The following is a 16,678-nucleotide window of genomic DNA, read 5'->3' as shown; positions in this document are numbered from 1 at the left end:
TATTTAAAACCAAAAATATATTATTTTTGACCTCACCCCTTGTTGACAAACCTCATCCTGAAAGTATGTGTGTAATAAAACACGTACCCTTACAGAAAAAACGAAAGCAAAATAGCATGAGTCCAGGCTAATACTTGACCTCCCGTATGGAATATGGAATTTCCAGAGAGGATGAAATGCAAATTTCTTTATTAACCATCCACCATCAGACGTCTCTTAAGCTCTCCCACCTGCCCCCTGAATTTTCAGCGGTCTAGCAGATAAATCTCAGCGATGAACTGAAGCAACAGTAATTACGTTTCTGGCAGCTTTCACACCTGCTGCTCTAAGGTCAGAACCATCATGGGGTAAAAAGTCTAATCATGCAGCTTGTCACCTCTTCCTGTGTGTGGCCAAAAGGTTCTGAGAATGAAGCGAAGCTCCCTGGGTGTGTTTGCCTGAACCGTATTGTCCAGCAGGTACCAAAGTCCGACCCAATTACAGGAGGTGAACCAGAACAGAGAGGATTAAGGGTCTTAGTGGGGAAGCAAACGGAACAACAGGTGTCCCAATGGACACACTTGTGATCTGGACTAACATATACGTGTAACTGTGTCAACAGTGATTGTGGTACCCAAAATACAGCATTTCGCTGTTGACTCAGTCTCTATGATGTGCTGAGGTGAAAAAAATCTCTGGGTATCTGTTTGATTTACTTTTTACAGCCAAATAAAACCCTTAATTTAATGTTCAGATGGCATATCAACCAACGCATCCCCACCCTCACGGCATTATATATTGATGTTGGGAAGATGGACTTTTGTGTCCTACGCTGACGACAAAGGCAGCGCATAGGCGCACGTATTCCTTCCCGTGTAGCGTGCACAATGAGCGTGGCTTGCGTGATAGGAGGGACATGCTTGAATTGAAAACCTAATATGTCAATATGGAATACTGTCAATATGTTTGACGCTGTGAAGACTGTGTGCCTGTTGCTTCTGAGGGTCAGAATGTCTGCATGAGTTATAATGGTCACACCGAGTGTCATAGTTGTCTTTTCTTTTATTGCATGCGTAACATGAGTGATGTCAAAGAAAGTATGAGGGTATATTGTCCGACCAATAGCATTTGTTAGGGCTGATGTGTTTTAAAATGCAATTTTATGAATGCTTCAGTGTCTGCCGAACTGAGGTTGATAGCTGAAAAAGAAAAAGAGTTGGGAGTGTGAGTGGGAGGGGTATGATGCCAAATGCGTGACGATGACTCTAACAGCTGCACAGACTGAGGTTCTGCATCCCTGCGTGTTGGTTGAATAACTAACATTATTTTTTGGACTATTTTTTGTTGGCCAAAGTTCGGCCATTTCTAACAGCTCTGAGGTCTGGTGAGCTGTCAATCACATGCCACATGCCTTTCACTGCCTTTCATTTTCTCCACAGTGACATGCCTGTGTTTAGGACTTGTTAAAGAGATGTATTTTGTTGGGTAAGTTTGTGTTGTGTTTGAACAGACTTTTGATAGACACTGTGGTCTTGAACACTCGTGCTTGATTTTGGACAATGTTTTTTACTCTTTTTTTTGTAAATACTGACCATTCGATTTGTTCTTGTTTGGCTCAGGTTCTTCATTGTAAAGCCATATTTTTTTGTAGCAACAGGTCTGCTCTGAGCTCCTGCCGCATGGTTGGTGTTATTTTAAATTTATCATAATTTGCAGACTACACAGCGCACCGGGACGTTTGCCACACCCATTAAATTAAAGAAGGAAAATACATCTTGTTCATCCATAAGCTGCACTGGTCTATAAGCTGCAGGTGCAGTGGTGTTGTTTGCACCGTAGAAAGGTCATTGGTGCTCCATGCTTAAAAATGTATGAGGATCACTTCTTAACTAGTTTTGAAAACACAGTCCAGCATGGAGACTGACTCATGAAACAAACTGGGCAATGTTCTGAACTGGAATTGTCAACCCAAGTTCCGACACCACAGCCAGTCTTAGCTGCTGCTTCACTCCTCCAGGAGATCGGCTCTGTCGACGCTGGCAAGTGTGTTTTAGAGTTGAACTTCCAGTTCTTTGTTGGGACACAACTTCTTTTGCCCACCAATGGTGATGGGGTCTGGAGGCGTCCTATACAGCTGGGAGTCTGCCACATGCACAGACTTAATGGTGTCGAGTTACAGCTGATCGAGGCGCTAAAGCTCTCCAGTGATGCTCCAAGATAGAGGTGGTGGGACACCCTGGAAAGCTGCATCTTACAAGTTAAGGAATCACAAATTAGACTTAATGGGTTCCTTGACGGCGAGCGATTTTGACGGATAAAAAAAGCTTTGGGGAAAGGGATCTGTCTGTGAACATTGAAGTGGGGCTACAGTGTGTGATTCTGACTGTGTGTCAGCGGGTCGGTGGTTTGATAAGTTTCCTGTCAGGTTTCATTTAATAATGCACAGCCGAGTGTCTTCAGCTGCTTTCAGAGCATGAGATTCTCTCTGATGTGTTTCGTGGGTTGTACTGCTTTTTTCTTGTTCTTGTTGCTCCAGACCTCCAATCCTTGTGCAGGAATTAAGTGAAGCTGTTGGAATGCACACATTAGATACACTGAACATATGTTGTTGGTCACTTTTAGTGAAGAAACAATTCACTTAATCCCTCTGCGATTGTTTGTGCCGGCTGGTGAGACAAAGCGATATCATCCATCTTGAACCACAAATGAGCGTAACGGTATCGCAGATCGTAACGTAATACAACCACGTCCCCGCTCCAATCCTGGTTTCATCAAAGAGATTCTGGGTTTCAAAATCCACTTTGCATCCAGGATACAGTTAGATTTCAGGCTAAACACTAGGTGAGAGTGCAAATTATTCCTTGCCTTCAGTAAATCACATATAGTTGTTGATGTACTTCAGTTTGGCCTCAGTTAAAACAAGGGCAAACTAGCATCTGTGCTCAAGTTAGCACATTTTCTGCCAGGAAAAAATGAAATTTAGCATTTTCAAACCTAAGTTACCAATGCTTAGAGCAGTTTTGTATATTGTATATGTATTGCTGTGCACACAGGAAAACAGAAGGGCACCTTATTGCCCGGGAGTTTGTGGGACACCTTTTGACGCAACACAATCAGGAGGGGGAGATGAAACCTGGAGAGATTTTATAGACACTGATGACATGCAGGCATGGCTCTATTAATGCTATTTGTCTTGCTTCGGCAGACGAGGCAATCACAGAGCTCACGCCCCCTGTAGGTTATGAATATTAATATATGTAAATGACACGCTGTTCCCTATTGTTGGTGCAGAAACGTAATTTGTTGTGAGACCTACAGAGGGACACTATTGAATGAAACATTGGTTTTTAAAAATGGACTGAAGGGCAAGTTATTTTGTTCCTCAGACAAGGGTTACTGATGAAATATGTTAATGGTGATGCCAACTGACTCGATAAACCACGGCTGACGATGATCCTCCTACTGAGCGTCCACAGCGCTCAATGAGAGGACAGCAAATGTCAGACACTCCTTTGTTCTGTAATGCCTAGCGATGCATGAAAGGTGACATTTATCAAGGGTGTCGCCTTTTTTGGACGAGTCAAAAGTTTGTTTACAGCATGACCCCAGCGCTTCGAAAGTTGTGTGAATTTCAAAAAACCTTTCCCCGTCAGATGCCAAGAAGCACCTTTTCGCTGTGTCATTGGGCGTTTGACCCGAATTTCAACTGAAGTTGTGTCACATATTTTGTTTTATCATTAATATTCATAATCGGTAGTAGCAAGTAAGTGAAGCCCTTCTGTCAACTCACACACATGCTGCTGCTGCTGCTGCTGACATTCATTAATCCATTCATTGAAGTCCATGATAAATGGTATTGCTGTTCACCAACGTATCCAGCAGGAGGAGCAGCCCAGACTCAAACATTTATGACAACATCAAACTACAAAACAAACACAGCGACTGTTGAAGAAGTCTTGATAATGTACCTAATGTGCTTAAATATATCGCCACTGGAGGACAGAAAATTTCCCCCCTTGTTATGTCTTCTTCGTGTCTCATAACAGCTACATATCGTAAAAACAACACTGCCCCCAATGGTTTCAGGTGGTACTATTTGGTCCGTATCCATACATTTTGTGGAAATGTGCAGAAATTTGGATGAAATGAACGCACAGAATGGACAGAAGGGTCCGTCCAGATCCAGATTTGTACATAACGTTGAGCATAAATGGCCCTTATGGTCTAGTCGGCGGTCTAACTCGGCAAACACCCAAAAGCCTGTACCAGGAAGTATGTGAAGTACAGGGGCTCCTTGTTCCACACACAGACCAACTTGGGGCACATTGTGTCTTGGGCGGCCACTTGGTCTTTGGACACCAGAAGTAATCTATATGTGATGGGCTGTAGTGGAGGAAGACAATTTCCATCAGGTAGCGGGAATCGGGCTTTGCTCCATTTCTGTACTGAAAAGATTGAGCAAAGATGAGATCGCGGATACAAGCGGCTGAGATGAGTTTCCTACGCAGGGTGGCTGGGCGCACCCTTAGAGATAGGGTGAGGAGTTCGGTCATCCGGGAGGAGCTTGGGGTGGAGCCGCTGCTCCTCCACATCGAGAGGAACCAGCTGAGGTGGCTCGGGCATCTGATCCGGATGCCCCCTGGACGCCTCCCTGGGGAGGTGTTCCGGGCATGTCCTACCGGGAGGAGACCCCGGGGAAGACCCAGGACTCGCTGGAGAGATTATGTCTCCGGTCTGGCCTGGGAACGCCTCGGGATCCCCCAGGAGGAACTGGAGGAGGTTTGTGCGGACCGGGAAGTTTGGGCTTCCCTGCTCCGAATGCTGCCTCCGCAACCCGACCCCAGATAAGCGGTAGAAGAAGGTGAAAAGATTGAGCAAGGATCTATGCTATAACCCGTGACAAGGAAAGGGTCAATGCCGTCTCTGTCTGGGAGCAGCAAGTGCCTCAAGGCGACACAGGTGTGTCAATCCTCCATGCTGCCGTCAACGCACCACCACAACCATAAATACAACTGCGCTCTCAGGGGCTCCTGCAAAGCCACTGTTGGTTGTGAAAGCTTCTGTGCAGAACATTTATTTATCTGTCTGTCGCTCTGTCTGTAATGGTGAAGTTTACAGCATATGCATCCAGCCAGAGTTCAAGTCAATTTGAAGATGAAGAAAACAAAAGATGTGATGCAATCCTCAGGTGACTGACTCACAGTCCACCTCCGCTCATCCGTGGTGGAGAAAAGAGTCCGAGGCCACAGCCATCAGGAATACATAGTCATCTTTGTTGTTATACAACTGCGATTTTCAAATGACATATTCCAATAATATTCGTGACCACACAATACCAAAGGCATTGGCTGCGTTCCATTACAAAAGGCAAATAAAATAGCATTTTCAGTTCACGTCACAAAGCGGGTTGACAGCTGCTAGCGCCATTGTTTGCTTCTGTCATGTATCCATTTATACAAAGCATCCCAGCCCTTTTTGAATGTGTCAAATATTTTCTTGCAAGAGCTTACGACAGGGAATAAACTCACTTAACTGTTCAATTCGAGCACACTCCTGACACTGCTGACATCGTCCTTTTAAGAGACGCAGCTTCAAAAGATGATTTTAATTGTATCATCAACAAAGAAGCAGTTTGGTCCCCGTTGGCAACCTGTTCCCAAATATAAATATTAATCGAGGCTCGTGATCATTTTCTGCCTTGAGCTTAGTCATGTTTTGTAATTTCATTTTGTCTCAGAATCGCCGGCTATTTCCAGTCAGAGTTAATCATTTATTTGCTCGGTATTGAAAGCTGAATAATGCTGAATAAAGTTAAGAATGAAAAATGATAAAATGGATCAATTCTTTTTTTCTTTTCACGCAGGAATCTCTGTCAGCATTTCGACCTTCAGCCTCGTGGCCATTGCCATTGAACGCTACAACGCCATCTGCAACCCTCTAAAGTCTCGATCGTGGCAAACCAAATCCCATGCTTATAAAGTCATCTCGGCCACCTGGGTGGTGTCGCTGCTCCTCATGATCCCCTACCCGGTGTTCAGCGTCATCCGAGTCTTTCCAAAAGGCAACGGCACCGTGGGTCACATGTGTCGCCTGGCCTGGCCGAGTCCTCAGTCTGAGCAGAGCTGGTGAGTTCACCTCTGACTCCTTCGCAGCTGCATGGATCTGCCTGAACTCTGGAAACACTGTCAAACGCTACAAAAATGCTGAGATATAACTGAGTTCATAGTACTGTTCCCTGTGTTTTAAATGTCGGTGAATGTAGCTCATGTTTTGGACAGATCAGTATTCCAGGCTCCACCGAGTGGTGGAGAGCAAGAGCTGGCTGGATGAAGTTTCAGGGACAAATCCAACTCACTTCCAAATAAGTTCAGATTTACATTCTGTCTTATCACTTCATTTACATAAGCATTTGCATAACGGGCTCGCGCTTACAGCAATAAGACCGGTTGCTCCTTATTGCATACGCGTTTGGTGAATTCAGACAAATGGTGCAGACCTTCAGGGATCGTCTGCTCATTACACCAGATTCACTTGTTTCATTATGCAGCATGGATCTTCTGGTAATTAGTCCATCTCAAATTAGTCGGACATTTTTCTCAAGCCAAGCTGATGATCAAGTGGTGCGTATTTGAATAAACCTGGAGAAGTTTTTAAAGCTGTGAGACGACGAGGATGTTGTGACTCCTGGCCTGTAGGGTTGTGTATCCAGGTATAGATTAGGGACGCTCCGATTTTTGCTGCCGATCACGATACCATGAGACATTCTGTGTCGATGATGTGAAAAAATGAACTTTAAATCATTTTAATAAACACGTTTTATATACCTCTTCAAGGTGGCAAAAAAAAAAAAAAAAAACTTGCTGAATGCAGCAATTATTCTGTCAAAAGGACAACTGGAAAACATTTGATTCGATGTGAGACATTGCAGGTGAATCTCTAGAGACTGTGCTATGTCCGTGAAATTTTTATATACTGTAGCGGGACTCTGAGACGGCGAGCACAGCATTTATGAAAGTTTCCTCTCAGGATGTTTTCTAAAGTTTCAGATTCAGGTGCTAAGCATCAGCTGCGCTAACAGCCGCTGAAGAACCAGCGATCTCACTTTCATGAGCCCAGAAAACTCTCCATGTTCTGTCAAGTACCAGTGCTTTAAATGGCATGTTTAATTTCAAGGCACTTCCCTGCACAGCATTTTCCCGTGCGTATGCTGCAGGATGTAAATGTTGTATGACAGAATGTAAGAATCTGCACAGAAGACATGCTGCTGCATAGTGAGCAGCGAGTAGAGAGGAATGGACTCGTCACAACCAGCAGGGCTTCATCAGAGCGCCAGCTGTCACCCGTGATCAGTTGTTATGATCAGCAGTGACAGGTATTGATCGACATTCAATTCACCGATCACGCTGAAATCAGCCGATCATGATCGGTGACCGATCGATCGGAGCATCCCTAGTATCGAGCTACTTGCAGGTGTCCTCATCTTTTAATTGAAATGAAATAGGAGAAAAACGAAAACTTGACTTGTTTGTGTTATTTATCAGCGTTCAGGATTCAATAAGGGCCAGCATGGTAGGCTGTTCCATGCTCGTGTGTCCTGCAAGTGTTTGGCTGGGGTTAATCGATGAATGCCTGCACGCGAGTGTTGTTCCATGAGTTTTTCTGACGGTTTTCTGCATTGTATCTTTGTGCGCTTGCGATGGCCACCAGTTCTATTCTCCCTTATTATGGTCATTGTAAGGGCTGTTGATTTCATTTTACATACCAGCTGAACTCAACAGCATGTCTAAAATGCTCTATAAATATCAAGATGGCTCTATGTAGATGACGTGCTCCCGCCCAAACACGCCCCTTTGTTGTCATTGGTCAACTAGAGCTGGAAGCTATACCTACATGCTATACCTGCTGACCTATACCTACAAAGCTATACCTACATGCTGAACATGTCAGCATGTTCAATTGCCTTATGTAGCATTGGCTGACAGATCTTCTTATGTGCCGATATAGCAGACTGATACTGATTTTTGCTGAATGTTTTTTCTTTTTTCCCACGACTAAATCACACACAAAAAAGTCAGTATTTTTTAATAAATTTCACAAATAACAACAATACTGAACAACACTGCATAGAAAACGTTGCAACTTTTAAAGCAAAATAAATGACAAATTAACAATGCAAAAGTGTTTAAATGTTACAAATAAATAGCTTTTATTCCCTTTTCATTGAACCGTGTAGAGATCAAACCTTCACTCTTAACTTCTCTCATCACTTGTTACGTACAGGAATGTTGACCAATAACCTAATAGGCCGCTCCTCTTTTCATGGTTCTACATAACCAGGGTAGTGGTTGTGTTGTAGACAAGACCGCACCAACCAAGATATTATGGAGAGTATTGAGGCCAAGACGAGACTAAGATATTTTGAGGTTGAGACCAAGACAAGAGCAAGGCAAAACAATTGTTACTTTAGTTGGAAGAGCCCAAACTCCTCTTCATTAATAAATGGGCAGCTCAGGGCTTCGGGGTGTTCTCAACAACATTGTTGGGGGAATCACCTTACCCCCTGAGAACCTGTTGGCTACCAGTCAAAAACCATCCAAGTAGCCATGATGGAAAGTAGTGCAATTCTTTATGAATTCCTCTGTAAGAAACTGGACAAAACTGAACTGAAGCTGCTCCACTGAGAGCATCAGAAATGCACATCGATTCTAAGGAACCAAAGACTCAACAACGGTTATGTATATGGCCATTTTTTTTTCTTTTCAATAGACCGCCTGAGTCTGGACTCCCTAACTTCCCCACTTGAGTTGTTCCTCTTTTATGTTCATTTCTAATGTTGTCCTTCCTCGTCACTGCCAGTGAAAACCAATGCCACGGTGGTTATTTCAGTAGATACTGCTGCAGTTTCTGTTAATATTCTTTGCAGATTGCTGAGCTTATTCATTAAAAATATATATCACTTTATTTATAGCGAGGCAACCGAAAAGCAGTCAGCAGACATGACTTTAAAACTTTCATTTAAAAGTGTTCTCGAGGATCAAGGAAGCACGGTCAAAGGTCCAGTTCTGGCTGGCGAGGAGAGCTGCTGGCAGGCGGAGGAGCCAAGAAACTCAGAGAATTGGAGTCGAAAGAGGTGAAAACAAATTTCTAATTTAGTTAGCAAAGCAATATCAGACCATCAGTCGGCAACGCGCCGGATCATAACTCTGTGTCTGGGTGATAAGAAGAGATGTCAAGTTTATTTTTGCAAGATATTACTAACAAAGAAAAACATTTCACGTTTCAACTCACTTTAAACTTTGTTTTCCCGATGCCAGCCTGTGATAATGTGCTGCAAGGCAAAAAAATTTCTCTCGTGCCGCCGAGGCCAAGCGTATGTGTGTAATATGGAATATAATTCATCTGCTGGTGCAGCGGGGGAAAGTTAGAATTAACATAATGGCTGTGTGCACTGTAAGCGAAAGGTCAGGATGGAGGAAGGATGATGGCAGCCGTAGTTCGGATTGTTCGGGGTTGGCAAGTAATCCAGCAGGCGATGTGTTCCTGACAGACGGATAGAAGCCCTCTCCTCTGTGCGCATGCACCGTGGAAGAGTGCAACACTCACAGCCTTCGATTCACGTCTGTTACCTAAATAGTCTTGAAACGCAATTAAAGATGTATGGCATCTGCTATGTGCAGCCTTTTGAACTGAACACTGTCAAGAATTCAGCTTCAACTTTGGTCCATCAAACTTGCCAAGTTTGGGGGGGAACCTGTTAATTAGCCTGAGAGGAAGACGGCATGTTCATGCCATCCAGAACCGGGACCTTTAGAAGGGACTGTCTCAACTTCTCACATCACTCCAGCGACACCCGTCGTCTGAGGTTCGACCTTTTCCCCTTTTCGTCTCATTGTTCTGCAAATGAGCTTAATAAGCTGTCGTAATGGTGTCACAGCCAGGATGAAGCGCATGGCCACACACGGGGCCCACTGGTGGGCGACGGTTCCATTTAAGCTTCTTCAGTGTCTTCATCAAGTCGCCTGGAAACATGAGATGACGCGCAGTCAAGCCAAAATACACTTCCAAAGCAAATGTTTGAGAATCATGAGAACATTTTCCCAAATGTCGTCATCTGCTTTCATAATAGCGGCACATCAGCCCTGAGAGCTGTTGACAGTACTGTCTCCTCTCTCTGTGTTTGACACTTGTCACTCAGCAAGCAAAGCCCCCAAGCAGCAAGCAAAGTTCAACCTCAGCTGTTTATTTTAGAACACGTGAATGGTACAGTGCACATGTTTTTTTTCTTTGTTTGTTTGTTTTTCATGAAGGATGCAACTGAAAAGAAAAAAACATCATTAGGATCTGCTGCTGGAATTTGGATTTGAATGAGAGCAGACATTTTCACTTCTCCAGACAAATCCTCTGAGTCATGGCAACTCTTCACTCAGAACATAACCTCTGCTCATGGTTCTCCTCCGTCCTTCATATACGCCACTCTTATGTGTAGCTGAGGAAATAGACACAAACCACTCTACTGGTTTTGTTGATGAAAGTAGTTACATTGCACAGCCTTTTCATTTCTCCACTAACGTTTAACTCTGATACCGTCACTTCATCACCAACCCGTTATACTGTGAGGTCATTTCATCAAACCAATTAAGGCGAGCCTTTAACTTCTGAACCCTTGTATGTTTCTCGAACAATGCCACAATTCCAAAGGCTATCCATTAGATTAATACGTTTTTTAAGTCATCCCGTGCTATTTGTAACTCTTTAACATCACGCCATTTGGATTCAACCACCGATTCCTTCAATGTTTAGCATCAACATCCAGCAGCAGCAGCATCGCACTGAGCTGTCAGAACAGCAGTTCCAGTGCCACTGTTACTGAGAACTGGAAATTGGGCGGAGCTAAAGATTTAAATCTGGACAATAAGAAATATGGCTTTTCAGTTTATATGGCACAACATACGAAGCGAGTTTCAGAGCTCTAGTCAGTGGCAGATAGTCAATAGCCGCCTCCCAGTCATTGCCCCACACATATTATATAGTCTTTAAAGTCACATTTTGTTTATTGTTTTTGATTAATCATAGGTGGGTGTTCAGCGGACCATAAATCATGATTTTTTTTTTTCAAGAAAGAACTTTCTATTCATTACGTACAGCTTGTAAGGCACTGGACAAAGTGCCCCTTCAGCACGTGGGAATAGTGGCACCAGGTATTCGTCCAGTCAGCGTCCTGTAATATGTTGGCTGTGTGACACTTTCTATAATGCTCCAGTTTTTATAACACAGAACCTCCATGAATTCAGTGAGTGTTTTTGTTCTGCACCCAATGATTTCTAAGAAATGTTGTAAATGCTTTCCCACCAGACGCTGCTGGTTTTAATTTTATTTTGTGATGGCAAGAATGACTGGGTTACAGAGAGTCCACCATGGACTGGAATGTGGTTTCCATCCACCTATTCTTATTTGTGTTTTCACATACGATTAAAATGAACATTCATTTAAAACAATAGAAATGTGACAAAAAAACTAAACGCTTTGTAAAGATAACAGTTGTCAGTCGAGATAATTTTCATCCCGGGATAAAAAAAAAAAAAAAGTCATGCGTGTCGCTTCCAGGGATTTGTAATACGTATAGCTTAGCCTCATGTGGTATTATTTTGAGTAGAAGGCGCTTGATCAGAGTGTTAAAAGCGCACAGACTTGCAGACAGTGACTGACAACGTTGAAGAACCGTTACGAAGCCATGGGAGACATAGTGGTTACAGGAGCATGTGTACAAAATGCTTTGCCAGAGAGGCAGTTACGCAGGCGCTGACATTTACGATTGTATCTCTAGATAATCTTTATCTCAAGATAGTTATTATTACGGGATACAAATTATCACAAGATAAAAATGATCTTGAGATAACTGTGATCTCGGGATAAAAAAATAAAGACATGCATGTCACTTCCAGGGCTCCGTATGGATTTGCCTGTACATCGATAAAAGGAAATTACAACTCATTGCTATGGAAACAGGTTTTGTGGATGAATGATGACTGGACCTGATACCAAGTTACATGTATACGTTGTGGTCCAAAACTGGTGGCAGACGATAAAGGGTGATATTCAGTGGATGAAGAAATGGAAATTTATCTGGTGTTGATCAGACTGCAGGTAGTTTGTGTTTTGTTTTGTGTCAAAGAGACACACTCCGATAACATCATCTCATTGTGTACTCTCCTCTCAGCAATCGCAAAATAATAACCAATGTAAACAAGCATTTTCTTTTTGAGTATTTTCAGTAAATTCGTTAAAAAACGTCGAAACACTGGGATTGAAACCTCACTATTGTCTGCTCACTTTCTGGCTTTTTTCCAGCATATTAACCTCCATACACTGCATCCCCTCCTCATTCACACTGCATGCAACTCTGCCCTTCACCAGCTCTGTAATGGTAGTACTGAAAATGCAGCGTTGCAGCTGGATGCCTCCTTGGTTTAGCTCAAGTTTAGTCAAGTTAGTTCTTTCGTATTTTGAAGACAAATCAAAATTTATTGTGATATTTTATTCAAGGTTAAATAGGCCACATCCCACCTCTTTTGTGGAGCTCCACTGGACTTTCTTTTATTGAAGCACTTAAATTATGTACAGGAGAATCATCGCCCCTAACTGTTATTGTCATTATTGGGATCTTCCTGTATTGAAAATACATTTAAAAATCTAATATTGAACAAAAGAGAAAGCCGAGTGGGTGGAGCTTGTGCACATGGACTCTCTAACACATCATCATTTGATCAGTGGACCAGATATCCTTAAAGAATTTGTCTGTTTTTCTCAATCCCTTAAAACAGCTAATTTACACAGTCTTGAATGTGTAAAACCTCAGCTTAACAAAACAGACTTGCGAGCTCATGTACTTTTTCATTATCGTACAATAACTCTCTGTTTCTGTCAAGAGAGTTCATTCTTACTGAAGAAAATAAGGGAGGAGACTGTCTTCATCTGGGCAGGAGAACTTATCTCTCTGCCTGTGACTGTGGAGCAGTGTGCACGAGGTCTCGCCCAGGGTCCCATGACACTTCCCACTAGTATTGGAAATGACACTCACAGCCTTGGCACTTGGGCATCAGCTCAGTAGAGCCACATTTCCCGGAACAATTCACACTATTCTCCCTCAGGTCGGTGTAACTTGAGTGTGATCGGGGAGAGGAAAACACATATAAATATGTTTTATCACACCTTGTGTGTCTGTCAAAAACAACTGCTCCCTCATTCGTTGTTGGTTTTCATCACATCACCAACATAAATGTGTTGCACAACATTATAATCAGCGCTCGATTGACCAGCCAATTTGTCTGTGCCAAAATGGGCATTTATGACAAATAAAAGCCGATATTTTCTCTTTTTCAATAAGATGCTTGTATTCCTACATGATGAGCATTGTCATTATAAAACAATGTGGAAATGATTTTGAAAATGAAAATGAAATTGCCATGCTGCGAAAACCATGGCGATCATTTGGCGATACTTCTCTGTCAGGGAAAATGACAACCGAATTGGATTCAGCCACCACAGTGAACAAGACACTCATGTCACCTCACCAAATTTGGGTGCTACCAAGCTAACCACAGGCAAAACCAATTCTAACAGTGTTGCTTATTTTGGACGCGCAGCTGAGTTCTGTTGTTGACCGGAGCTATCAGCGGCTAATAGCACAGCTGGAACCCAGCTGTCCCCCCTGGACAGGTGGTCGATGAAAAGAGGAGCAGTCTGTCAGGTTATAAGGCAACATTCTGCTATTTAACAAGTGATGAGTGAAGTTTATGTTGTGGGTTTGATCTGCTCATTTATCCTTGAAAAGGGAATACAAGTTATTAATATTTTTTATTTCTTTTTAATTATTTTTTTGTACCTTGTATTACTATTTATTTTACTTTTAAAATTACAATGTTTTTTATACAGTGTTGTTCAGTCATGTTGTTATTTAGTACATTCTTGCAAGGAATTAAAAGGAAATAGTGACTTGTGATGTGATTAGTCGTGGAAAAATAGAGAAACAAAATGGTATCAGCCTGTTGGGACTTTCAGAAAATCTGCAATGAGTATCAGCCAAAAACAAGATGCACCCCTAAATGTCCAGTCCATCATGAGCACTCACTCATTTAGACTATTTCATGGTGAGGTGAGAGACTGAGAGTGTGATTCCAAGATCCTGCTGCCTGATACACAACAAGCAGCAGCAGTCAGATGGATCAAATGGAAGCGAACAGTCAAAGAGGACTCTGAGATTTATGCCTGTAGGTGTTGTGTTTTTCCACAGGAGAACAAAGCCACAGCCAGGGAAGGTAAAATAGTTTTGTGAGGAAATAGTTTCAGACAGACTCAGCTGGGGAGCCCTTTATTCCATCCATCAGTCTGTCTTTTTTTTCTTACTGCTAGAAAAGAAATGAAATGATAGTCTATCATTATCACTTCTAGTTGGTTCAGTATTAAGTTCTGTCTTGGTCTCGACTAACTGAAGCGGGTTTATATCTCATTTGTATTGAAAACATTTTCCCCACTTTAGCTGGAAGTGTGAGTGGGTGTCGTGGGTGAACTATCCTGGAACCGTCCGAAACCGTCACCTCACTTCTGCATCCATATTCAGCTCCTGGCAGATTCTGCGCAGGATCAAACAGCCAGCTGATGAGACGCTGCGAGAGTCGCCGTCGTCACAGTGAGATGTAAAAGAGTTCAGAAGGTTTCCTCGGAATACATTAGAATATCAAGGACGAGCTGAGCTTCCTGCTTACACTTCTATTCACGTGTTAAAACAAAAGCTATAAGAATGAATCAAAAGCTTGCTGTGGCTCCTGATATTGGAGGTTAATCAGGATCAAAGACATGTTGTCTTTCATTTACTTTTTGCTGTAATGCCTTGTGTTTTATTCAGCGTGGTTGCTGGTAGAGGACTTATAATGTTCTCATTATCCCGAGCCTTTTCAGAGAACGCTGCTGCAGTTGGCATTAAAACACCTTCCTTCCTAAAGAACAGAGAATATTTTCTGTTCTTTGAGGTGCATTTGACTTCGACATTTCTTTTACTCTTTCTTTTTGACATCTTTAGGATTCCAAGACCTCACACTGTGTCGCCGAGGATGAAAGCGAATGAAAAACATTAATATTTTACTGTAAAAATGCTTCTGAAGGAGCGATGAAGAAGAGTTTCAAAGCACACACAAAGCTGTTTATAGCTCAGGTCCTGTTGTTAGCGGATAGTTAAATATGCTCAAAGTAGCTGTGTAAATGGTCGGTTTGTCATCACCATCCTTTGGAAAAGGTTGTGACATGGTGATGAGCGATTCTTCGCCTTTGTCTTGATCCAGACAGCGTTTGTTTGCGTCATAAACTCGGAGTCGTCTGCTGGCTAAAGTTTGTATTGTCTGCCCGACGCACAAACTCTACAACAATGTTTACAGCCGCCCTTTCTCCAAGTCTTTCATTTAAAGGTCTCGCATTGTGTTAAATTATGCAACAACAGGTGCCCATCTACACAACCTCAGGGTGGAGCAACTGATTCTCTTTGCAGACGTTTTCCAAAAAAAAGCTTGCGTCTACACAAACACACCACTGCTGATGTTCGTATGTGGTGTACATGCCTGGGCTCCTCCAGTTGTGTTCCAAAGGGTTTGTGTTCATGTAAGAAGGAGTCCCAGTTTAATGGCTGATGGAAGAAGGAGTCCCAGTTTAATGGCTGATGGAAGAAGGAGTCCCAGTTTAATGGCAGAAGTTGGGATGCAACTAAGAATTAGTTTAAGAATCGATCACTCGATGATCAGATTAAAAGTTGCTCCTTGAACTTTGGGCTGTATAAAGTACTGTTTCCATACTATAATACAGACTGGAATATTAGAAGTAAGTATTAAGAAGTAAAATAGATCTTGTTCATCCCTAAACCGCATGAGGATCACTGCTAAACTAGTTTTGACTCCAGCATGGAGACTGACTCATGAAACAAACTGGGCAATGTTCTGAACTTCAGCTCATATCATATCTTTTATTCACATTAAAGCGCTGAAAATAGGCTGTTTTCACCCGCGTGTTCGAAGTTCCGACACCACAGCCGGTCTCAGCTGCTGCTTCTTGTCTCTGGTCCTCCAGGAGATTGGCACTATGGGCGGAGCTCTGGACACTCGGGCGAAAAAAGGTCAATAAAACGCTTGTGATTTCATCAGTTTGATGTGATGAGGCTCAGTATTTTGACAGTGTGATGCTCTTCACCCTGTAAAAATCCATGTATTAGCTGCAATGTCGTACAAGCCGCAGGGTTCAGTAGTAGCGGCATATAATTACAGTAATTTTAATAATTAATTCATTTTAAAGCAACATACTGATGTATGTTCCACATCTTCCAGATATACAGACCTCTGCAATTTAAAAGGGGGAGGCAGTATCAATGATATTAGGTACTGAGACTGGTTCAGTGTTTTTTTTTTTCTAACTCATCCAAGCCACGCATCTCTCCAGATGTTTGCATCATCAAACTTGGATCAGATCAGATGTTGAATGTGATAGTGTGTGATGTATGTTTGGTATTATTCATCATGAATCGCTGTGTAGAAATTTGAATTCAGCGTCAACAGGCACCACACACTCGCAGACTATATGAAAACTGATCCTTCTTTTAACCAGCGAACATAAACATGTTTACTGATTTAGGAGGGCGTTTCGTATAACAATGGTGTTTTGT

The 16,678-nt window shown here is 42.6% G+C and overlaps 1 protein-coding gene across 2 annotated transcripts in view; it reads left to right on the top strand.

The window, feature by feature from the left end:
• Window positions 1–16,678, top strand: part of cckbra (cholecystokinin B receptor a) — a 53,901-nt gene that overhangs the window by 26,371 nt on the left and 10,852 nt on the right. For both annotated transcript variants that reach the window (XM_053874821.1, XM_053874830.1), the window contains one exon: window positions 5,843–6,104. In XM_053874821.1, coding sequence (XP_053730796.1) covers window positions 5,843–6,104 — 262 coding nt within the window. The remainder of the gene's footprint in view (window positions 1–5,842; window positions 6,105–16,678) is intronic.

Source organism: Synchiropus splendidus, chromosome 1 (genome assembly GCF_027744825.2).
Source record: "Synchiropus splendidus isolate RoL2022-P1 chromosome 1, RoL_Sspl_1.0, whole genome shotgun sequence".
Classification (NCBI taxonomy): Eukaryota; Metazoa; Chordata; class Actinopteri; order Syngnathiformes; family Callionymidae; genus Synchiropus; species Synchiropus splendidus.
The sequence above is the reverse complement of the archived record's forward strand: the minus strand, read 5'-3'. Positions and strand labels throughout refer to the sequence as shown.